The following is a 24,630-nucleotide window of genomic DNA, read 5'->3' on the forward strand; positions in this document are numbered from 1 at the left end:
ATGGCACCACTCTGGGGAACATATGTGCTGTGTAACTTTTATTACTTTCTTTTGGGGGGGGGCAGTGGGTGGAGATTAAAGTTGAGCGAACATACTCTGCCGAGCTTGATGCTCGTTTGAGTATTAGTGTACTCGATGGTGCTTGTTACTCGAACAAGCATCAAGCTGTGTTCGACCCCGCCCCAGTTTTTGGCTCCTCCCCGCTGTGACGTGCCTGTTTTGGCCCCTTCCAGCCGCAGCGTGCGTCAATGGCAAATTTTTTGTCTGGCAGGCAGGAGGGAGCAGAGAGAGGGAGAGAGAGGGAGAGAGAGGGAGAGAGAGAGAGAGAGAGAGAGAGGGGGGGAGAGGGGGAGAGGGGGAGAGAAAGAGAGAGAGAGAGAGGGGGGGAGAGGGGGAGAGGGGGAGAGAGGGAGAGAGAGAGAGGGGGGGAGAGAGAGGGAGAGAGAGAGAGAGAGAGGGGGGAGAGGGGGAGAGGGGGAGAGGGGGAGAGGAGGAGAGAGAGAGAGAGAGAAACCTAGAAGAAAAGCTCTGCACCCGGAGTCCCACATACAAAAATGCTCGAGTCTCCCATTGTAGTCAATGGGGTTCGTTACTCGAGTAGAGCTCTCGAATTTTACAAAAAGCTCGACTCAAATAACAACCACCCGAGCATTTGGGTGCTCGCTCATCTCTAGTGGAGATGCATAAACCTTCCATTAATTCTGCCACTATTTTGGGATTTTGTTTTGACAGGGTGTGCCATTTGGTAAAAATAACACAATCATTTTCTTGTCTGGTCAGCAGGGTTACTTCCATACCAAGTTTCTATAGATTTTTTTTTTTTTACTATTTTTGCACAATAAAAACACATTTTTAGAGAAAAACAATGGAATTTTCATCGCCGCATTTTAAGACCCATAAAATTTTTATTTTTTTGGCAATGGAGCTCTGTGAGGTCTTGCATTTTGCGGGTAGAGTTGCAGTTTTTATTGGTGCCATTTTGAGTTACATGTGACTTTTAGATTGCTTTCTATTGTATTTTTGAGAGGCACACAAAAGGAAAATAGCAATTCAGGCATTAGTTTTACAAATTATTTTTACGGCGTTCACCACGTGCGTGCGATAAATAAAATATTTTCATTGTCTGGGTCATTACGAATGTGGTAATACCTATTGTGTTGTGTTTTTTAAAAATTTTCTTTGGTATTTAATCCATTTAAAAAGGGTTTTTGTGGGGAAAAATAGGTATTTTTTTTTAAATTTAACTTTATTGGACTATGGTTACACAGTTTTTTTTACATTTAGTTTGATCGCTAGTATAGTACACTGCATTACTTATGTAATGCATTTTACTAAACCTATGACAACAGCCTATTAGACTCTGTGGGAATCAGGGTCTAATAGACTGAGTTACATGGCAGACATTGAGGCGTTTGGCAGGCTGCCATGGGAACTGATTGATACCTTGCAATCACACTGCAGGGTGCCGATAGGGTGACAGAAGACCCCCCCCCCCCCCCTCCTGTTATCTGCTTACATGCTACAGTTGCTATTGATTATGGCATGTAAAGGGTTAAACTGCCAAGAACTGAAGTTTTACTCCATCTGGCGGTTAGGGCAGGAGCATGGCTGTCAGTAGTCAGCCAAGCCACCACCTTAAAAAGATGTATGTGCAATTTAAAGCCCATTAAGGAGGTCAGTAAAAAGGCGTATTGGCCGTCACTAAGAAGTTAAGCCATTCTCATTTGTTACAAAAAGATAGATAGTGTGTATATACCTGATGTTTTCCCATTTATAGGCGACAATGCCATGGTCATCTCTACTTTGACTTCCATCCAATGTTATAGATTCCACAGGGAAAATGATTTCCTTATCCGGACCGGCTTGTGCAACTGGCGGGCTGTTATCCTCTATGGGAAAAAATGGAAGTAACCAGTTCTGAAGAATACATGTTCTTTGTTGTATGTGTGCATGCCTTGTTGTTCTACATCATAGGCTGAATTCATTTTTCTTATTATACATTGTAGAGGAGTCATTTTATTACATAGCTCACTTACCAGGTTGCACAATCACAGTGGCTTGAGCAGCGGATTGTTGGTTGGAGGAATCAGTCACTGTCAACTGAAAGGTATATTCTCCAGCCTGCATGGCAGTAGCTTGCAGATAGGGGGAGTGCATACCCTTTATAATACAAGAGGTACAATTCAAGAGATCCACAGAACTTTTGTAATAAGAGTGTAAGCCTCTGTTCACACGTGGCGGATTTGCAGCAGATTTTTCATGTAGGCCCTCTGCACGGAGTATTGGTGGCACTTACAGTAGCAGCGAAGTGAATGAGATTTTAAAATCTAAATCCACAACATGTCAATTCTAGCACGGATTTATGATTTCACCTCTTCAAAAGAGGGGGTGAATCTTGCAATAAATTCCACATCAAAATCAGAACCAAATAGGGAAGATTTTGGGCTTTAGTTTGGCTGCATTATGTCTGACACTCCATAGCAAATACCATCCAGTGTGAGCATAGCCTAAAAGCACACCATGTGATGGACAGGGACGTAGCTAAAGGCTCATGGGCCCGGGTGCAAAAATTTATCATGGGGCCCCCCAACTTCTTTTAACCCCTTAACGCGGAGGCGTAACTTGAAGCTCCTGGGCCCCAATGCAAAACTTGTAACACGGCCCCCAACTATAATGCTTTATTCATAGTACTGGGCTCTCTATATGGTGCAACTGCATCCCCTATAGTTACGCCAGTGGTGATGGACTAACATTACATACATTTGTTTTTTATTGCACAATATATTATTACATTAAGAAATTGCTTATAATTGTTTTCTGACATCATATACAATGGAAAAATATTAAAAGATGAAAAAATGGGTGAAAGACTACTCTTCCACAAAAAATGTGTAATCATTTACTTTTGTCTCCATATATCCATTAAAGGGGATGTACTAGAAAACACTTTTATCTCCAATCCATAGGATACTTGATAAAATAGTGATTGGTGGAGATCCACAGTGGATCCCGTGTCCTCGCTCCCCCTCACTGTGTGTTTATCGCACATCCCGCCCCCTCTTGCAGTGAGAAGGAGACTGAATGGAATGATGGTCACACATACACAGTGCAGCTCCATTCATTTTCAAAGGGATTTCCGGAGACTGCCAAGCACTTGGCTATTTTAATCAGCCCCTTTGAAATAAATAGAATGGTGGCCACGTATGCTTGGCCAACGCTCCATTCAATCTGACATCACTCTGGGTGGGAGCAGAGAGCCATCTCCAATTATAGGGACGCCCTCCAATCACACGTTTACCAACTATCCTATGTACAGATGATAAGTGTTTTCTGGTACAACCCCTTTAACTAAACCTCATAACCCATCAAACTTACCTTCATAGCCCCCACCTTCCCCGTACTACTGGGGCTTAGAGTCCACTGATAGCTGATAATCTCGTGGTCATCGCTGCTTAGATTTCCATTCAGAGAGATGTGATTTTGAGGGAGGGTTATGAGTTGATTAGGTCCAGCATTGGCATTGGGTGGGTTGTCCACAACCTTGGTCACTATAACATAGGCTTCTGTAGAATTTTTAGCTCCATCAGAATCCACTACAGTTAACCTGAAAGTGTAGGAAAAAAATCTAAAACTAAGAATATTAAGGATATTCCTAGAGTAAAATAATAACCAACTTTATTTATAAGGATGTAATTTTTTTGTACAACTACATGAAGTTTTAGTCAAGTTGGTGAGAGATGTCTTTACTTTATGTCCTATCTCTAAATTAGTCTAAATTCACCAAAAGTGATGAATTTTTGCTGTAAAGTTTTATGTACTCTTTACTTATCGAAGTGAAACCTTCTCTATATATTTAGGCCACTGAAAATGTCATAAGTTTTGTCCATGTTCATGTCATAGAGATCTGTTATATGGTGGCATAGACTTCTGCTCCTCTGATTTTACAGCATGGTCTATCTAAAGGTATGGAGACACCTGAATAAATGGAACCAGTGGTTGGGAATGCCATTCTATGTATGCCATGGTGCAAGGGAAAAGGAGACAAATCTGTGAGAGGTGGTGTCTGACACAACAGACATTTTGAAAGCCTCCATCTTTGAACCTACTCAATATTTTCAAATGGGAAGAGCTGAGCTGTGCTGGAACTGCCAAAAAGTGGACATAACAAAACTGCCACAGACGAAACAAAAACAGTGGTCATTCTTCTGCAAGAGCTCACATGGTAGCACCAGGTGTCTGTCACAGGAGAGCAGGGTGAGTTGAACCACCTTTGGGCAGATACTGGCAATGCACCCATACAAGATCCAATTGCTGTATCATCTCAATGAGAACGATCTAAATCACTGTATTGAATTTACGCAATGGGTGTTATAACAATTACAGCGGGAGCCACATTTTACAGAGATGGTACTGCTCAGTGATGAAACAAACTTCTATGGAACGGGGAGGTGAGCAAACAAAACCTTCACTTCTGGACAGATCCCTCAAAGATGATTTGTGCATAGAAAGTAATGGTGTCGTGCGGTGTGTGGGGTACGAAGAAAGTAAGCCCATTTTTCATCGATGGTAGCCTTACTGCTGCCAAGTATCTGTAATTGTTATGTGGCAAGGTGCTCCCATCACTGTGCAACAAAGATGGCACTTTTCCAGCGTTCTTCCAGCAGGATGGTGCCCCCCCACATTATGGATGTAATTCTGGATCAGCAGTTTCCAGGGAAGTTGATTGGGTGTCGTGGCCCGGTGGAGTGGCCCCTGCACTTGCTGGATCTCATTTGGACTTCTACCTGTGGGGTGATGTTAAGTCCAGGGCTTACACAGTGCAAATCCAGTGTGTGGCGCACATGCTACAGCAGATCCTATTCTAATTGTATTGTAAATGGAAAAAGAGAATAGCCTTGACAATTCGAAACAATGGGGGGCATATCCTGTAGTGGATCGTTGTTGTGTTCGAGGTCACAGAAAATCTGTTAATAACTTAATTTAATTGAAGCACAGAATTGAATTCCTCATGGCCAATTCTCTATCAGATACATATCTCACATGTACTCCTTCCCATTTGAAAATATCAACTTGGTTCCAAGATGGCGGCTTTCAGAATGTCCGCCATCTTTTCACAAATTTACCCCCTTCCCCTTAGTAACATGCTACACACAGGATGGCATTCCCAGCCACCATTTTCCATTTATCTAGGTGTCTCCATACCCTTGGCATGCTCCATCAAATGCTTTATTACATATATTATATATTATCCCCTGGAAGCATTGCCTCATGGAGGTTTCATATGGCAACCCATGGACTGCCTACAGGTTCATTAAAAGGATGTGTAATTAGCCCGTATGCCACAGTACGGGCTCTGTAAACATGACATATGTATATAATATTGACTACTCACATTTCCAATAGATTACAAAAAAGTGCAAATTTATATATATATATATATATATATATATATATATATTAGGAATGCAGTACCAAATATGGCTACTAGGGGGCTTTTGGAAGCGGTTTCTGCTGCTAATTAATCAGCCTATGGAAGAGAAGTCCTGTGTTGCTGACTTCTGCGTCCATTTGGTGACCCATAACAGGCCCAGTGCAGACCAAGTGTTGGTCTACTGTGGAGGTCCTGGTGGCACGTGGAGAGCCACAAATCTGACAGGGCTGGACGACCCTTAGATTGACACACTTGATGGACATTGGGTTCTGTTAAGGCAGTAGGCCTGTGTGATAGCTGTGAGTCATGTTAGGCTGGATTCACACAGGCGTATTTGTGCAGCGTATTTTGCATGCAAATTTTGTGTGCGTAGTATTCAGTGAATAGAATCCATTGATCTCAATTGGTTCTCTTACATTTGCACACGCATTTGTTTCCTGCATGTTGTACATTGTGATTCTGTAAAGACTGTAGGATTTGCTGCTGATTCTCTGCAAATATATTCTGCAATATACATGAAAGACCCTTCATGCTTCTCTGCCAATCATCTGGTGGAGGAATAATGGCGGCCCTGTGAGCGTAATACCCCCACAAATATATATATATATATATATATATATATATATATATTCCTTCAAGAGTGAGAGAGAGACAACAGAATCATCCATCTGCCCTGTGATTTTGTGCAGGCCTACGTCTGTACTACCCAGCAAGGAATAACTATGCAAGGTCCAATATTAAAGGGCCACTCTGTAAAATTCCTTATGTACCTACATCCCCGGTATATATATGTCAGCAAGTATTACCTTGTTTGTTATTCTTTTCTATTTGAAAATTCCTGAAGTCCTTCTCCTTATGTGATCTCATTATGACCACCTGGGAATTACATGTCACTCTGTTCTCCCCAGGAGTCACCAGAACATCCCATATGAAGAAACTGCATAGATTGTATCACTCCTATCACAGATACTTATTAGAGGCTTCTGTCAAACAATTATAATGAAGATGGCAGTTTGGCTTCCCTGGTCGTAAATGTATGGCCTTTAGCTTATTTAGCAGAATACTTAAAGCAATAATAATCACAATATCCTCCCAGCAGACAGAGATGGTACCTGCTCTAGTTAATTAAGTGATTCTATGTTGATGTATCATGGGATTTATAGCATGCATAGAGGAACAGAAAGCAGGGAGAAATCGTTAATTAAGATGGTGTCTGATAAGTATCAGACTGGAGGTTGCACTGCATGGAAGTGAGGGGTGAAAGGATAGCAAAAATGTGTTTTCTCTGGAGTGGCCCTTTAAATGATATGTCTTCAAGTTATATTACATTCACAAAGATATTTTATACAACATTACTTTTCACTGATATTTTCTATGATATATTATAATTTATAATAAACCATGCATAGCTGATTTGTAGAGACTAGGCCTTACCTAAATGTATAGTTTCCAGGTACCAGGTTAGACAAATGTAAAACTGGATTATCTCCTCCTGTCTTCATTTCCTGTAATGACCCTTCAGTCTGCTCCCAGTGATATGACACTATCTTATCATCATCTGTGCTTTCTGTGGAATCATAGGAGAACACACAATATTATAAAACTTTATAGAAACTTTGGACACGCATTGGAATATTAGACTCCTCGGTGAATCACATGCTCTAGTAGCATTAAAGGGATATATATGCCAGTTTCAATACATAAGAGATTTTTCCTTATTTAATTGAACGTTACACAACTAATCACTGTTTTCAAAGTCTCTGCTTTGCTGCCATTCAACGGGAACTTTTATTCAGTTTTATTGAATTGACATGCAGAGCATATTGGGGCAGTTAAAGGGGTTTTCGGAGACTCAAAAAATTACAGGTTTAAAATCTAGAGATGAGCGAGTATACTCCCTAAGGCACATTACTCGAGCGAGTGGTGCCTTAGCCGAGTATCTCCCCGCTTGTCTCTAAAGATTCGGGGGCCGGCGCGGGTGACAGATGAGTTGCGGCGGTGAGCGGGGGGGGGGGAGAGAGGGAGAGAGAGATCTCCCCTCCGTTCCTCCCCGCTTTCCCCCGCTGCTCCCCACCCCCCGCCGGCCCCCGAATCTTTAGAGATGAGCGGGGAGATACTCGGCTAAGGCACTACTCGCTCGAGTGATGTGCCTTAGGGAGTATACTCGCTTATCTCTATTAAAATCCTTTAAAATAATGGAAAAATAAAATATTCCCCCACCTCCCCGTCGACTTGCCTTTTGGCTGACAAATCCCTTGGTTTTAGCAACCAACAGTATAAACTCTATATATTTGCATGGCCGTTAGAATTCACATTGCATCCCAATGGCTTTTACCCACTCTTATACTTAGCCCAATTATTGCAAGAACCTCAGGAATGATATTATATGAAAAGCTGTCAGCCATGACAGAGGATAAAATGGACCTTTTCCTCAAGACCTGGCAAACAGGGGCCTCTTTGTTGGAGATACCCGGCCTAAACCTACTACATAGTACCTAAGGGAGTCAGACTGAATCTGACTTTTGGGGGTGGAGGCTGTCGAGGTCTTACCCTAAGATCGGGGTGTGTCAGGACTGAAAGGTGGGGGGTGGGGGGGAGAGAAAGGGAAGGGAGAAGAGAGGAGGGGAAGAAACAAGAAATAAACCTCATTTAAGATAAGAAAAAAAACGGGAGGGGGGAGTGAAGAAAGGCAGGCTGGTTTATCTTGCTCAGTTAATGTGTAATAACCTGTGTGGACGATAAAATGTCATGTTCATATGACTTTAATATACCCCTGCGTGGGGAACTTTTTGGGCTTTATAGCATGTTAAAAGGTGACTACTTTGATAAAATATTTTGTAGACTAAAATAAAAAAAAATGAATACTTGCTTACTTGAAGGGTTCCCCGTCCAGCACTGGAGCACTACAGCCCGCTTCTTAGAACCTAGAAGAGGTTGGTGGCTATTCACAGGCTGTGCTCAGCCAATCACAGGCTACAGTGGGTATGGCAGAATCACAGCTGAGCAGTCACATGTACAATGAAGGCACGTGAACGCCCGCCAGATGTTTCCAGTTCCAAGTGGTAGGCACTGGGTCTCCAGTGTTAGACGGGAAGATACTGGAGTTAATGATTATCCATCTTTCCTTTATTTTATACAAATTTTAGCCGGTAAAAAAACTTTTCATAGTCCTGGAAAACCCCTTTAATGGACTTACCAACTGCTTTGTTCATAAGACATCTGCTCCATTCTGGTCCCTTGTTGTGCCAATGTGACCCATGTTGTGACTCCTTATGGCTGTTTAGACCAAACATCACTTTCTTTATCCATTCTGCTGACAGCCACAATGTGACTCTAATAGGGATCGATAGAGAAAGTGACTTCCAGTCTGCTGTAGGATTCGGCTAGTCACAGAGTGGCACAATATGCCAATTGCACCCCAGGGGAACTATAAAACGTTTCCGCAGAGTGCCTCATTAGAATACAAAAGTATGTTGGAAAATTGTCTAACTGATTTATGCAAAGAATAAAGTTTATTTGCTGAAAACAGAAAACCCTTTAATTTAATTAAATATTGGATACTTTACTTATGGCCCCCTGTCCACGGACGTGTATTCGGTAAACCGCCGGTGAGTCACGCCGGCCGACGCTTCCCATAGCATTGCTATGGAAAGCGCCGGCCCCTGTCCACGAGCGGAGAATCATTGTGATTCTCCGCTCGTGGCGGGCAGTTCGCAGCATGCTGCGAATTGCCCCAATTCTCCGCGGCCAGCCTATCTATCAGAGAGGGTTGACCCGCAGAGATTCGGCACGGCTCCCACGGCGGCGATCTGCCGTGGGACTTCACAACGCCCATAGACAGCCGGCCTATATAGACATCTAAAAATTTGCAAATACTGATACTTCTACTGTATGTTATGGTGAATAAAACATAATATTTACATTATACACATACCAACTGCCGTGCAGGGGAATAATCAGAGTACTTACGACTTGCATCAATACCAGCAGATGTTGTAGGTAGCAAAACTTCCTGTGTTTTTGGAGATACAACTGCGATTGGGGGAAGATTGATTCTGGCAGCTTCAGAGATTGAAAAACATTTTTTTGGTTAAAATTCTGTTTGTTTAGTTATATACGTGTGTTGTTCTATCCACAATTACATTTTGGGTATGTGGTTTTACAGGAAACGGTACAAGCAATAATTGACTTTTGGCAAGATGGAAGACTAAATTAGGGTGGTTTCACAAAGGATAATATACCCCCTGCCCCAGAACAGACTCTTATCCTCATACTGGAGGTCACTTTAACTCAAGTAGATCCCATGCTGAAAACATTTGGCGGCTCCTGCACTATACTAAATATGGGCTCAAAGCATAATCATGCAAGAATTGAATCTATATTTATTTTTCTGCAAATCGGTCAAACATAACTGAACCAAATAAGGCCGGGTTCACATCTGAGTTGGAGCCACCGCTCGGAGGTTTCGTCACAGATCTGGCACAAAATACCATAAGAAATAGCGCTGCATGCAGTACTTCTTCCTTTAACCCTTTCCAATCCACTGTCTGACGTCTGAAGACATTATGATTTAAGGCTGTACAGCTCCGATGTTGGAAGACGTCCGTCGGGGTTCTCTTACTGTATATTGCCAGCCTCTCTGCTGTCGGAGCCTATCCAATGTGTCATCACATGCAGTACTGGCTTTAGCCAGCATATAGCGCCGTTGTATAACGGCAGAAAAAGTGTAAGCCCCCTAGGAAAACCAGGATACAAATTGGATCGGAAAGGGTTAAAATGCTGGGCTGCTGAGCGGAAAACAAACAGACCTCATTATAATCAATGGGGTTCATTCGGGACTGCTCTGTTCCATCATAAGACGGATTTGTCCGGCCCGGGAGATTCCCCTTTCCTGCTCCCCGAATGGAGCAGGAAGATTGAACCCCCGAGTGCAGATGTGAAAGCATCCTAATATAACACTGAAGAAACTTGCTCAAACATACCTTTGCCTTTATGTCAGATATGCTTAATTTCCCTAGTTTTTGTATTTACATGCTTAAACTGATTAGCCCAGTTTCTTCCAAAGTTGTTCATTGAAATTAAAGTTACTCCTGCAGAAATCTCTTTATTTTTGTCAACCTATTCTGTCACCAGCTCCAACCAACGATTGGGGAAATGAGCCATTTGATACATCCACTCAAGCTCATATTTTGGTAATATGCAGCCTCCTGTCTGATGCTTATTACTTATGCTAAGATTTCTCCCTACTTTCTTTTTCACTGCTCTGTGCTATCAATCCCATGATGCATCAGCACAATATCATATAATCAGCTAGAGTCACTACCAGCTCTGGCATGCTAGGACAGTGTAGTTATCATTACCTTCTATCTTTACCTAAATAAGCTACAGATTATAAATATACAGTCAGCAGGATGAGCTGTGATCTCCTTTATTATAACTGTGTGACAGGAGCCTCTAATCATCAGCCGTAACTGCGATAGGAGTTTCTGTGTCCCACTCTAAAGAGCTTGTGCGGTAGTGCCCATCACACATGAATTATGCTGACTGAAAAACTGACTTTGTGAAAAGAACATAAACCCAAGTAAATCTCAGATGGTCAGAATGAGATCACATGATCCATCTGAGAAGAAGGACTCCAGGAAGTTTCAGATAGAAAGGAACAACTAAACAAGGTCATATTTGTTATCTTATGTAAACTGGGGGGCTAGTTACATAATGATAAAAAATCACCATAGTGGACATTTAACTTATTTTGCTGTTAATGAGCTTCAGATCACCGAATATGGATGAGGAACAATGACGAGGGACCACTAGTCCTTCAGCATGCATAACCAATCAGAAATACGCAATGAGGGCTATAGCTTTGGCCTTTATAGTATATATATCATCTATTATTTTATTTCTGATGATTGATGGAAATACTGGAATCCGAGCCAGATCAATCACATATTAATGGTCTTACCTATAAGGTTAAAGGCCCATTTACACGGAGCGATGATCGCTAAAAAGCGATCGTTTGAGCGATAATCGTTGCGTCTAAACGAGCGGCCATCGTGCACTTTTCGTACACTGCTAGCTGATCGTTAAATTCAGTCCAACCTAAAAATCGTTGTTCAGCCTTATCAGCAGCTCTCCACGGATAGTGCTGATAGCATTGTTTCCTGCTGGAGAACAAAGGAACTGAAAGCAGGTAAGGGCCCTCAGGCTATTAACTGCTTTCAGCTAAGGCTTCATTTGCACACTTAATTGCTGAGTAACTACTTAATAGTTTATGCAAAATGATTGTCATTCAAACTATTGTTTGAGCGATCTTTGAGCGATCATCGATAAGAAGATATTTATACCTGGCTTGACTGTAATATTAACAAATCCTTCTCCAACCACATTGTCCATTGACACGGAGACTCTCAGTCTATACAGGCCTGCTGTAAGCTGAAACAGATGAAAACATATAAAAATCTCTATTGAAGGACTAACAGTACTTTTTGACATAGAATACATCTATAGTCTTGTAACCGTACTCGGGCGGGTTAGCGTTACAAAAACATGAAAGTTGAAAAAAAATTTATTTCTACATAACAAGTATGACAACAGTGTCAAATATCTCATAGTAAAGAAGAAGCACCAATGTACCTAGAAACAAGAGTCTGACCTCAAGATGACGTTATCAGGGGATGCAATAGCGCCACCTTGAGGTACTCAAATCGCCGGGTAAAATTTAATGCAGCTCTGGACTCTGGCATGCTATCACATCATGTGAGGTGTCGTTTGATTTGTCTCAGCTAGTTCTACAAAAAAGCAAATTGTGAACGTTTAAGAAAATTGTAGTGTTAAGAAGTGTGAAAAATGTATTTTGCAAACTGTCGCGACATATGTCTATTTGGCTTCAAGATTATCGAAAATGCCTTTGAAAGGATAGAACGGCTCGTGAGAATTTGAAAAAGTCTAAAATCACTAATGCCTAACGTCAAAAGGCTTATGGAGAGTGTCTCAAAGTTAAGACGGCCGAGCATCTTGTGGGTGAGTTCCGTGGCTACTGGAGCCCCAGCTGAGCACTTTTAGTGCCCCAGTAGTATGTCCGGAGTTGGAAAATGATTTGGAACTCAGAGATGTGCATACCAATTACCCGAGTGATAATGAAGCTGGAAATTTGAATAACGATGTCAAACTGAATTGACATGTGCTAAGCTTCATGAAAACACATTTTAATCTAGATTATCAGCCCATTGAATGTCCCATGACTCTGGGTGGTACAAATATAGATTGAACTTTCACTTGTAATATTGGTGTCGAATTAGAGATGAGCGAACGTACTCATTTAGGGCGTTTTCGCAATCGAGCACCGCTTTTTTCGAGTAACTGAATACTCGGGCGAAAATATTCGGGGGGCGCCGGGGGGCGGCGTGGTGGAGCGGGGGGTAGCAGTGGGGAACAGGGGGGAGCTCTCTCTCTTTCCTCGCCCGAGTAGTCAGTTACTCGAAAAAAGCGGTGCTCGATTGCGAAATCGCCCTAAACGAGTACGTTCGCTCATCTCTAGTGTCGATCTCTTACCATATGTATGTTACTTCATATATCCATTGTAAAAAATAAAATTTCAAACCTATACTGGCTAGGTAAATTATTTTGACAATACCTATTACACTGTTCGTATTCTACGCCCCTAAAGACTCGCAGCCGTGACCCCGGCATAGCTCTGTACTTTTTTTGGTACCTTCTTGTGACAGAAGGTCACTTACTTTTGATAGAGTGGGAGACCTCGTATTTGCCATTGTCAGTTCACCCTGAAAATCTGCAGGTTGTGATATCAGCTTCCATTCATAGGTATAAGGCATGTCTGTAGGTGATAAACAATACAGGGATAAGGTGATAATAGTCGCACTAGGAAGATTACAACAGTCAGATGTTAAACTTTGTGGACAGAATATTTTATCGCTATTCATATATTTACTGGTGCTTGGTTTCATTGTAGTTATTTCCTAGCCAATGATTCAAAATGTAACATGCTTCTTTGCATAATAATAACCCCCAATATTATATGTCATTAGCCCTTTGCAATCCAATTTTGGATTCAGGGTTCCCTAAGGGGCTTTCTCTTTCTGCTATTATACAATAGCGCCATCTGCTGGCTAGAGCCAGTACTGCGGTATGGGACATGCTGGAGAGGTTCCTGACAACAGAGCAGCCAGTAATATACAGTAAGAATACCCTGCTGGACGTCTTCCGACATTGGAGCTGTACAGCCTTCAATCAGAATGTCTTTAGACGTCAGACAGTGGATTGGAAAGGGTTAATAATATGAACTTTTCAATAATTGAAATACAAGGTGATTCAAAAGTCAGGATTATCTTATAAACACAACAAGATACAAGTAGGAAAATTTGTAGAACTGAAAGGTGGGGGGAAACTTTTTGGCACTACCTTATGGCCATATTGGTGACAGCCATTTTGGAATCAGCCCAAGAAAAGTCAATGGAAAAGGGGTCATAGGATAAATTATTTAAGCACAGAATATCATCAGAAATTGATAGGAGAGTCATGTTCTCAATACCTGCAACCATTTTTGAGTCATGGGTGATGTCATGTTGAGTACTAATAAAGCGGTTATGTTGAATTATGTAGTATGGAAAACACTAATCACATGTCTTTCCAGGTACCAGAAGATGCAGTTAGAAATCCAGGACAAATCTGAGATTATCTTGATGGTCAGTAACAGATGTTCACGCCTTTCAATCAAGAATACCTAGGAAGACAGCCAGCAAATGTACGAACTGTCAGGAAACTGATTCAGAAGTTCAGGAAAACTGGTAGGGTCGAGGACAAACTGAGAACTGGTCATCCGAGCAGTGTTTCAGGTCCCCACGTGTAGACAGCTGTGCTGGCTGTTTTCACGAAGAGACTACATAAAAGCACTAGGAGACTGGCATTGGAGCATGGTGTGAGTCAACCAACGTAAGGATCCTCAAGACACACAAGTGGCACCCATACAAACTGTAGCTGCAACAGAAGTTGCATGAAGATGACAAGATGAAGGATCCTTGTTGGTTGATTCACATGAGTTCTTAACAAGTTTTCGGATGACCAGTTCTTGGTTTGTCCTGCACAACTACCAGTTTGCCCGAATTTCTGAATCAGTTTCCTGACAGTGCTTGCACTTACTGGCTGTCTTGGGTGTTCTCGATTGAAAGCCTCAGCCAACTCACATGAACTTTTGTTACTGATGATCCGGATGATCTCGATTCTGTCCTGGATTGTTAATAGCATCTTCTGGTACTTAAAAAGACATGTGATTAGTGTTTTCCATGCCACATAATTCAACATGACAACTTTATTACTACTCAACATGACATCATCCATGACTCAAAGCTGATTGTAAGTATTTAAAAAAATGACTGCACTTACCAATTTCTTTTGAACTTCTACCCTTAAATCATGTATCCCATGACCCTTTTTTCTATTTAGGTTTCTTGGCCTTTTGGTAGAAGCCTGAGAGATTCACCATCTTGTCTGTATTTTCTGTTGTCAGCTGTGAAGATTCTAACATGGGGATGCTATATTGTGTCTCTAATCTAAACCTCTGGGAGAAGGGAACATCGCCCCCCCCCCCCCCCCACCTCCACAAGAATTGAAGGAGAAGTGCTTTGTGTCCAAAAACAGGTCAAACCAGTTTAAACCAGTGGAAAACTTATCCAGGAATGTCTTTGTGTAAAAGGACAGGAAATGGCGGACTGGAGAGAAACAGGAAGTATTTCCTTTGGACAACAAGTCAAGAATGAATAGAGCATGCTCAAGGGAAGCTCCTCCCGGGTGAATGATCTCACAGCTACCTCACAAATACCTCCCTCTGAGAATGACCTATCAGCACACAACCTAAATTACCTAACTTCCTGTGTTTAAAAAGCTTATATAAACTTTTACCCGCCTAAATAAAGTTAGAACCTTTTTGGTGCACATGATGTAAACGTGTGGTCCTTTAAAGGGTCTCCGGGCCTGTACATTATTCCTATCTAATATGGCACCCACAGTATATCGAATAGCGAAAATTGTGCTAACAGCCTGAACCCAAAATGGTTGCTACCAAGATGGCCAACAGGCACCACCATAGTGCCAAATATTTTCATCCACCCGTCTAAGTACTCTACAAAAGTTCCTACTTGTATTTCTCGTTGTTCAGAGGAAATTTTGGGTAGCCCTGATTCTTGAATCACACTGTATTACTGTATAAACATAATACCAAAATATCTAATCCATATGTGCTATCTACATGCATACATCTACAACCACAAATAAAATCTGATTTACACTCTGCACAGATATAATATAATATCATAAGATTACAATATATTGTATATTTGTATACCTCTGACAAGCACCCACACTGACCCTAGTCACCCTCACTCCAAAGATGTATTTTGCCATTGTTCGTTAATGGAGCATATGAGAGCTCATTAATATTACATACAGTATTCCACACATTATCTTATACATTAGTAATTACCCATAACAATACAGTAATGATAACATGTCAAGTTGTATGTAAAACATATTCATAATATCAATTCTTTCTCCTGTGTGTCAGTATAATACATTGCGTGGGCGTGCATTGTTATCAGGTTGCTGTTTTCCATATTGTATTGAGCATACTGTGAGAGTCACCTGCTCGAACTTCAGGGCTCACAAAGACATTCAGCTGAACTTCATGAGTTGGCAGAGTCACCTCAATGTTGCCTGCAGTAGTAACTGTGAGCTCAGTCACTGCAAAAAAAATACCATACATTAAAAAAATCTCTTCAAGACCATATAAATGTACAACAGTTCACAAAAGTGTTCTAAAAGCTTTTTCTGCATAAACTCACACACATGGCCTCATTAATACTTATGGCTTAAAGGGGTTGTCCCGCGCCGAAACGGGTTTTGTTTTTTTTCAATAGCCCCCCCGTTCGGCGCGAGACAAACCCGATGCATGTGTTGAAAAAAAAAACCGGATAGTACTTACCCGAATCCCCGCGCTCCGGTGACTTCTTACCTACCTTGCGAAGATGGCCGCCGGGATCTTCACCCTCGGTGGACCGCAGGTCTTCTGTGCGGTCCATTGCCAATTCCAGCCTCCTGATTGGCTGGAATCGGCACACGTCACGGGGCGGAGCTACGAGCAGCTCTCCAGCACGAGCAGCCCCATTCAACACGGAGAAGACCGGACTGCGCAAGCGCGTCTAATCGGGCGATTAGACGCTGAAAATTAGACGGCACCATGGAGACGGGGACGCCAGCAACGGAACAGGTAAGTGAATAACTTCTGTATGGCTCATAATTAATGCACAATGTACATTACAAAGTGCATTAATATGGCCATACAGAAGTGTATACCCCAACTTTGTTTCGCGGGACAACCCCTTTAATTTAATACAGAGCTGTGCATGGGACCTTTACTGTACCTACATATGCCTCCAATTTACTGTACCCCCAATAGGTAAGATAAAGTTCCCTGGTGCAAGCACCGAGTCATGACTCATGGGTGATGTCACATTGTGACATTTTCTTGCGGGGTGGTTTGCCATTGCCTTCCCCAGTCATCTTTTACCCCCCAAGCTGGTTACTCATTTTAACGACCTAGGAAGAATGAGTCAACCTTGAGCCGGCTACTTGAACTACTCAGGGATTAAACCTGCAACCTTCAGGTCATGAGCGAGAGCTTAGGACTGCATTTCTGCTGCCTTAACACTCTGCTCCACACAAGGCTCATAAAATCTATATACCACCATATAGTTGCTCTGTTGAGTGCATTGAGCCTCAGGGTAAGCTTTGTAGAAAACTATATTTTACATCTTGACATGATAGAGAAGGTGACATTGATTTCTGATTTAATTCTGGGCCAGCCTGAATCATAGAGTTGGAAGGGACCTCCAGGGTCATCTGGTCCAACTCCCTGCTCAATGTCTAGTGAAGACTTCACCAGAGGGTCATCTTATACTTTAGACACGTCCTTTTGTTATGAACTGGATCTATGCCTCTGGTTTGGAGGTAACTCACATTAAAAAAATGTTTACTACTTACCTGGTTTGCTTGCCATAGACGTGGACACTACATTATGTAAGATAGAGGGCCTGGTTGGTACAGTGTTATTTGTGTCTTTGTTCTCTTGAGGTTCTAGGACAGACTGAGGAGTTGGTTGCTTTTCACTTATCCCAAGAACATCAGAAGATACATGATTTTTGGAAGTGGAAGGTAAAAGAGTTGGAAGCTGCATATATGATAACATAAAACCTTAGTGAGCAAATGTGAAGACATTCATATGTGTTTCCATTACAGAACATACAGTATGATCTCAGAAACTCCGGAAAACAAAACAAAGTGTCACAACGGCACATAAGGCTTTAGCACCAACACATGCACAAATAGTTAATTCCTTCTGGGACTGGTTGACACCCAAGAGTTACTGGTATTTTAGCTGAATGCTTATCTGATACATGCATGGTTCCAGAAGAAGGATTTTGAAGGAGCTATAAAGCATTTCTGGTTCGTATTCTAATAATGACACTTGTTCATGATAAACTTGAAAAGTACAGAACATACAGAACACTCTATATACACCGTATATGATCCTAATCCAGGCTATAAAGCTATTAGCACGCACCTTATTAATCTGTCTATCTTATAGAAGAATGAATACATACCTCTTCTACAAAAGCCTGAGTTGTTTCCATTGGTTTTGTCGAAATCATCTCAGTTGTTGCTGAAAATGGATCTTCCGATGGTGTCCCAGATATGTGGTTCACATTTCCTTTTGTCACAGACTCTTCTCTGGGATGTTCTATTACATCATCATTACGCCTGCCAATTTCTATGGTAGTGGAGTTCTTATTGAGTTCCGGCAAAATCCAACCTATGAGATCCAAGTCAGGTCTTACTTTGTTCTCTTCCTTAGGGTTTAGGTGCAGTAAATCTAATTGTGGGCCGCTGTAGTCATCTGTGTAGTCAGTCAGATCTTCAAGACTTGGGTTCTTAATTAGGGAAGAAAGATCTTTAAAACTGGCCATATCCTCCTCTAGGTCACCTTGATCTGTCAATGAATATTCTTGATTGGGTGGAATGTTATCGTACAGTGCAAATGGAATAAATCTTGGAGAAGGCCTCAAGACGAAAGTTAGGTAAGACTGCATATGGTCTACTTTTTGAGGTTCACAACTCTCTTTATGTTGACAGTTCACAATATAGCATTGTCTGCCCAACATCCAGGAGAGGTCACAACCGGAATGGTTACAACACGCTATAGTGCAGTCAGACATAGTTCTAGCATTCGGCACTCTCTTTAGGTGTGTCATTTGTAAATTAGGTGATATAGCTGCATTAGTGAGTACGGCACCTTCTCTGCATTGATCACAAAGATGCCCTGAAAATTAGATAATGAAGATATGTAAAATCTCAGACAAATCATATGTGACAAGTAAAAACAGGCTGTTGTTTCAACTTCAAAAATAAGTTAAAAAAAAATTATTATTCTATTAATGAAATAACTTTTTGTATATGAATTTATGTAGATGGGTAGTAAGTAGAGATGAGCGAGTATACTTGGTAAGGCACATTACTCGAGTAAGTAGTGCCTTAGACAAGTATGTCCCCGCTCGTCTCTAAAGATTCGGGGGCCGGCTCGGGTGACAGGTGAGTTGCGGTGGGGAGCGGGGGGGGGGGGGGGGAGGGAGGGAGAGAGAGATCTCCCCTCCGTTCCTCCTCGCTCTCCTCCGCAGCTCCCCGCCCCCCGCCAGCCCCCGAATCTTTAGAGACGAGCGGGGAGATACTCGGCTAAGGCACTACTCGCTCGAGTAATGTGCCTTAGCGAGTATACTCGCTCATCTCTAGTAGTAAGCCTTTTCTGCTACCACTTCTATTGATCTAGAGAGCTACGCATCTATTTTATATGAATGTTTGTAAATAAATTAATTCATGCCTATTACCCAAAAATTTCAATGACATAATGATAAGTACGTGATATGTAATAAAAAAAGAGCAATGTCAAATATTTGTTTTATTAACTGGGTAGTGGATAACTGTTCTATGGGCTGTGTTTGGTATTGCAGCTCAGCTCTATTTAGCCCGTTAAGAACCAGGATGTTTTGGTCCAAAAGGACCAGGCGCTTTTAGGGATTTGACCCATGTGGCGGTTTTACAGCCATATTTTTTTTCTTCAGCTACCAAAATTATGTTTGCTGATGTTTTTTGTGACATATAGGGATATTTTTAATATATTTTTAAACTGATTTTTTTCTGTTTTTTTAGTTTTATTAGGGTAAAAAGAAAAAATATAATTTTTTAAATTTATAGTTTATATTTTTAAAATTAGTATATTTACACTAAAATAAAGTACATGAATGGGTTCTTCATTTTATTTTAGATGTTTTAATATATAATTTGTATGGTCTCGGATTACAAGGCGCATACATCAGTACGTTGGTCCCTAAGGGACTCAATGAAATTTTAGAAAAATTATGAAAAATATGTGATGTATCTATATGACTATATGTACAGAATTACAGTTAGGGCCAGAAATATTTGGACAGTGACACAAGTTTTGTTATTTTAGCTGTTTACAAAAACATGTTCAGAAATACAATTATATATATAATATGGGCTGAAAGTGCGCACTCCCAGCTGCAATATGAGAGTTTCCACATCCAAATCGGAGAAAGGGTTTAGGAATCATAGCTCTGTAATGCATAGCCTCCTCTTTTTCAAGGGCTCTAAGGGCTGCAATTAACTCAGAAGGTGTCTGCCTCGTTAACCTGTAATCAATTAAGTAGTTAAAAGGTCTGGGGTTGATTCCAGGTGTGTGGTTTTGGATTTGGAAGCTGTTGCTGTGACCAGACAACATGTGGTCAAAGGAACTCTCAATTGAGGTGAAGCAGAACATCCTGAGGCTGAAAAAAAAGAAAAAATCCATCAGAGAGATAGCAGACATGCTTGGAGTAGCAAAATCAACAGTCGGGTACATTCTGAGAAAAAAGGAATTCACTGGTGAGCTTGGGAACTCAAAAAGGCCTGGGCGTCCACGGAAGACAACGGTGGTGGATGATCGCCGCATACTTTCTTTGGTGAAGAAGAACCCGTTCACAACATCAACTGAAGTCCAGAACACTCTCAGGGAAGTAGGTGTATCTGTCTCTAAGTCAACAGTAAAGAGAAGACTCCATGAAAGTAAATACAAAGGGTTCACATCTAAATGCAAACCATTCATCAATTCCAAAAATAGACAGGCCAGAGTTAAATTTGCCGAAAAACACCTCAAGAAGCCAGCCCAGTTCTGGAAAAGTATTCTATGGACAGATGAGACAAAGATCAACCTGTACCAGAATGATGGGAAGAAAAAAGTTTGGAGAAGAAAGGGAACGGCACATGATCCAAGGCACACCACATCCTCTGTAAAACATGGTGGAGGCAACGTGATGGCATGGGCATGCATGGCTTTCAATGGCACTGGGTCACTTGTGTTTATTGATGACATAACAGCAGACAAGAGTAGCCGGATGAATTCTGAAGTGTACCGGGATATACTTTCAGCCCAGATTCAGCCAAATGCTGCAAAGTTGATCGGACGACGCTTCACAGTACAGATGGACAATGACCCCAAGCATACAGCCAAAGCTACCCAGGAGTTCATGAGTGCAAAAAAGTGGAACATTCTGCAATGGCCAAGTCAATCACCAGATCTTAACCCAATTGAGCATGCATTTCACCTGCTCAAATCCAGACTTCAGACGGAAAGACCCACAAACAAGCAAGACCTGAAGGCTGCGGCTGTAAAGGCCTGGCAAAGCATTAAGAAGGAGGAAACCCAGCGTTTGGTGATGTCCATGGGTTCCAGACTTAAGGCAGTGATTGCCTCCAAAGGATTCGCAACAAAATATTGAAAAAAAAATATTTTGTTTGGGTTATGTTTATTTGTCCAATTACTTTTGAGCTCCTAAAATGTGGAGTGTTTGTAAAGAAATGTGTACAATTCCTACATTTTCTATCAGATATTTTTGTTCAACCCTTTAAATTAAACGTTACAATCTGCACTTGAATTCTGTTGTAGAGGCTTCATTTCAAATCCAATGCGGTGGCATGCAGAGCCCAACTCGCGAAAATTGTGTTACTGTCCAAATATTTCTGGCCCTAACTGTATACCCTTTTTAGCCACAATACAGGGATTATACCGAAATATAATTAAATGGTTAAAATTTTATATGAATATGGTTTATAGGGAGTATTTAGTATATATATATTTATTTATGACAGGATAATATCCATCTATTTTTATATAACATGAATGATTTTAATTTAAAAAAAAAAAGTTAGTTTTTTATATAAATTATATGAATAACAGTTTTATATCTATATTTATATTTATATAATTTATGCTGCTTTGATGCATAGAGTTCGTGCAAAAGGAAGTAGGGGAGTAGAAATATACACAGTAATAGCATGGAAAAATAGCATAGAGTGTAGGCTAGATACACAGATGTGCATATGTGTAACCATGGTAACTCCCTATCAACAGATGCTGCGGCACGGCCTGGGTCTACTCCTCCTCACACTAGGGGCGGCGCCCAACACAGCGACGTCGGAGTCACGTGCTTCTGCGTCATCAGTGACGCACAGTGCAGGGCGAGACGCCGCTGGACGCCGGAGGAGGACGGGGACCACGAGCCCAGCACACCGGTAAAGGTAACAACTAGTCTATTGTATGTATATATAGATGTGTGTTTTAATGAAATAGTATGTACTTGAGGAAGTCTTTATAGACGAAACGCGTTGTACAAATAAACAAGGTGAAGGAAAAATAACTACTGTCCAGGACGTGGATGTTCTAAGGAGCGCGGTATCCTTATTTTTAAACATACAGACATTTTCTTTGGCGGCTCTCTTGCTAGAGAGACGGAGGATCCGCAGAAGCTCTCCCACTGTCTAGCCCAGAGGGATTCTAAGGGACTCACCGGCAGCATTTACTTACAGGCTTTTCTGGATATGGGGTGTTGGTAGGGATCTTAGTCAAGGTTCCTGCCAGACACCGGGTAAGTGTGTTACTTATATATTTAACACACGTGTGGAGTGATATTGTCTGCCAATACATTCAGGAGCGCTAACCTGATTTTTTCTACTAAGGCGTATATGGTGACGGTTTCGGTTGGCATCGGCAGTGGGTTGCTTCCTTTTTTTATATATATTTTATTCTGTAATTTTTTGTACTTATTTTTGTAATCATTTTTTTAACATCTATGACATCATATAAGACACATGGTCTTTTTTTTTTAATTCTTACTTTTCCACTGTAGCTAGGGCAGCCATATGAGCCCCAGTTACAGGAAAAACATCTCCCTAGTGTGACAGTACTCACTAATAGAGCTTATCTGGGTCTGCTAGGACCCTGCAACTCTACTGTAGAAGGGGATCTAACAGTCACGTGATCGCCGGATCAAATAGCAGAAGTGGCACTTCTGCTTTCCCTCTTCACTACATAGTGCTCATTGAGGGCTATGTGGTCTGTAAGAGAGAAGGCAGAAGCTGTTAAAAATTGCTCCTCCGGATCCTTGGTTATGACAGCCGAGGACCTGACCTGCTCCTACTGCGTTGCAGGAGCAGGAGCTTTAATCCTGTGCAGTATTTTTACCATTGGCCAGGATTAAAGCCCAGGGGCTTAATTACCATACCAGACACAACCCATGTACTAGAGTAGCACTGTTGGAGGAAAAGAAGTACAAGCTCTTTGCTAATCTCATACCACCCCTTGAAGAGTGCAGATGTTGTAACCTCATTCTTTCATACGCAACCAGTAGTGCTTGCATTTTTCCAACAACTGCCAGGCTGCCCCTGCAAGTGCAGCCGAGCAATTAGTGATATTGTCTGAGCGTTAACAGCGCTTGTGTAACAGCAGTAATAACACAGTAAATGAGTTTCAATATAGTTAATATGACTTACCAGCAATTGTGCACAACCAGATAAAGAGAGTGTATATACATACAGAAACGGTATTAGTTGCCATTATTGTGTGCCGTCGGTAACCACCCTTTCCTGTGAATTATTCATATTCTTGCTTGAAACCTGGCATGAAAAGAAGACTGAGTGAGAAACATACACTTTAAATTCCAAAAGTGTTGGGCACTTCTTAAAGGGCCACTCCGGGGAAAATATTTTTTTCCATCACTGCACCCTCACCTAAATGCCCATCATACTCTGGAGCAGTAAGCAGTACGGGCAGGGTGGACTGCAGAAGCCAGGAGTGGGAAGAATGGTACAGGTGAGCATATATATATATATATATATGTATATATATAATTTTTTTTTTTTTTTAATTTTACGGTTTGCCAAAAATGTCCTTTCCAGGGCTGTCAGATTATCAATAGGGGTAATTTTGCAGACTGTTTGCTCTCCTGGAGCCTGGGGTGGCCGTTCCTATTATAATCCATTATTGCTTGGACCGATAAGGGAAGTAAGTTCCATTGTTGCAGTGTCAAGTAATATGCATTCATTCTATATAAAACTTTGCCTATATCCTATTTATTGTACGTCAAGCAAGTACAGAAAGTGCAATCCTTGTTGTTGCATTGATGCCTGAAAAAATATATTCTGACAAAGTATGTGAAGGGTGCTTTCTCCAGTTAAAATTCTGGTAAATCTTGTCGCCATTTATTTAGTATATTCAGTTTCTTCGTATCATATCGCCTTGCATATAATAATACAAGTTATACAGCGCTCCTCCAGTGCAAATCCAGTAAGTACATAAAAAAATGCAATAAAGGGTGTTCTGCTTTAACAGAAATATTTGACTAATTGTGAAGAAGGAATCCACAGCTGACAATACTGGTTCTAGTCAGGAATCATACGACATTATGCAAGCATCACTGCTGGTGCAATGTGTTGCAATGGTTTCCAGAGGTGAAACAGCTCCCATGTGGTAGATGATAAAGCATACAGCATCATACAGCATGAGCTTGCAGTTTCTGGCCCTAGGCAGGCAATGGTTTATGACAAGCCAGGCGGACTCGGATTTGCAGCACAAGATGCACGGTCCTTTGTTTCTTACCTGAATGGCTGCTAATGGTGATGAGATGCTGGCTGATGCTTTGTGAGGTTGGAGATTCAGGATGTTGCTTGTCGGAGGCTTGGCTGTATGGATTGTTCTCCCTGATGTCTTCCTTTCTATCTCTTTTCTCTTGTTCCCAGAAGGG

At 41.5% G+C, this 24,630-nt stretch overlaps 1 protein-coding gene across 1 annotated transcript in view; it reads right to left on the reverse strand.

Annotated features, from left to right (window-relative positions):
- The window catches only part of KIAA0319 (KIAA0319 ortholog), a 44,346-nt gene extending 19,716 nt beyond the window's left edge, over window positions 1-24,630 (reverse strand). The window contains exons 1-12 of the mRNA XM_066579432.1: window positions 24,486-24,630; window positions 23,381-23,503; window positions 18,103-18,818; window positions 17,483-17,669; window positions 16,085-16,183; window positions 13,168-13,265; window positions 11,776-11,863; window positions 9,401-9,493; window positions 6,866-6,998; window positions 3,376-3,604; window positions 2,037-2,160; window positions 1,757-1,889 (exon numbers count right to left, since the gene is read on the reverse strand). Coding sequence (XP_066435529.1) covers window positions 1,757-1,889; window positions 2,037-2,160; window positions 3,376-3,604; window positions 6,866-6,998; window positions 9,401-9,493; window positions 11,776-11,863; window positions 13,168-13,265; window positions 16,085-16,183; window positions 17,483-17,669; window positions 18,103-18,818; window positions 23,381-23,444 — 1,964 coding nt within the window. The 5' untranslated portion in view covers window positions 23,445-23,503; window positions 24,486-24,630. The remainder of the gene's footprint in view (window positions 1-1,756; window positions 1,890-2,036; window positions 2,161-3,375; window positions 3,605-6,865; window positions 6,999-9,400; window positions 9,494-11,775; window positions 11,864-13,167; window positions 13,266-16,084; window positions 16,184-17,482; window positions 17,670-18,102; window positions 18,819-23,380; window positions 23,504-24,485) is intronic.

This window comes from Eleutherodactylus coqui, chromosome 9, assembly GCF_035609145.1.
Source record: "Eleutherodactylus coqui strain aEleCoq1 chromosome 9, aEleCoq1.hap1, whole genome shotgun sequence".
Classification (NCBI taxonomy): domain Eukaryota; kingdom Metazoa; phylum Chordata; class Amphibia; order Anura; family Eleutherodactylidae; genus Eleutherodactylus; species Eleutherodactylus coqui.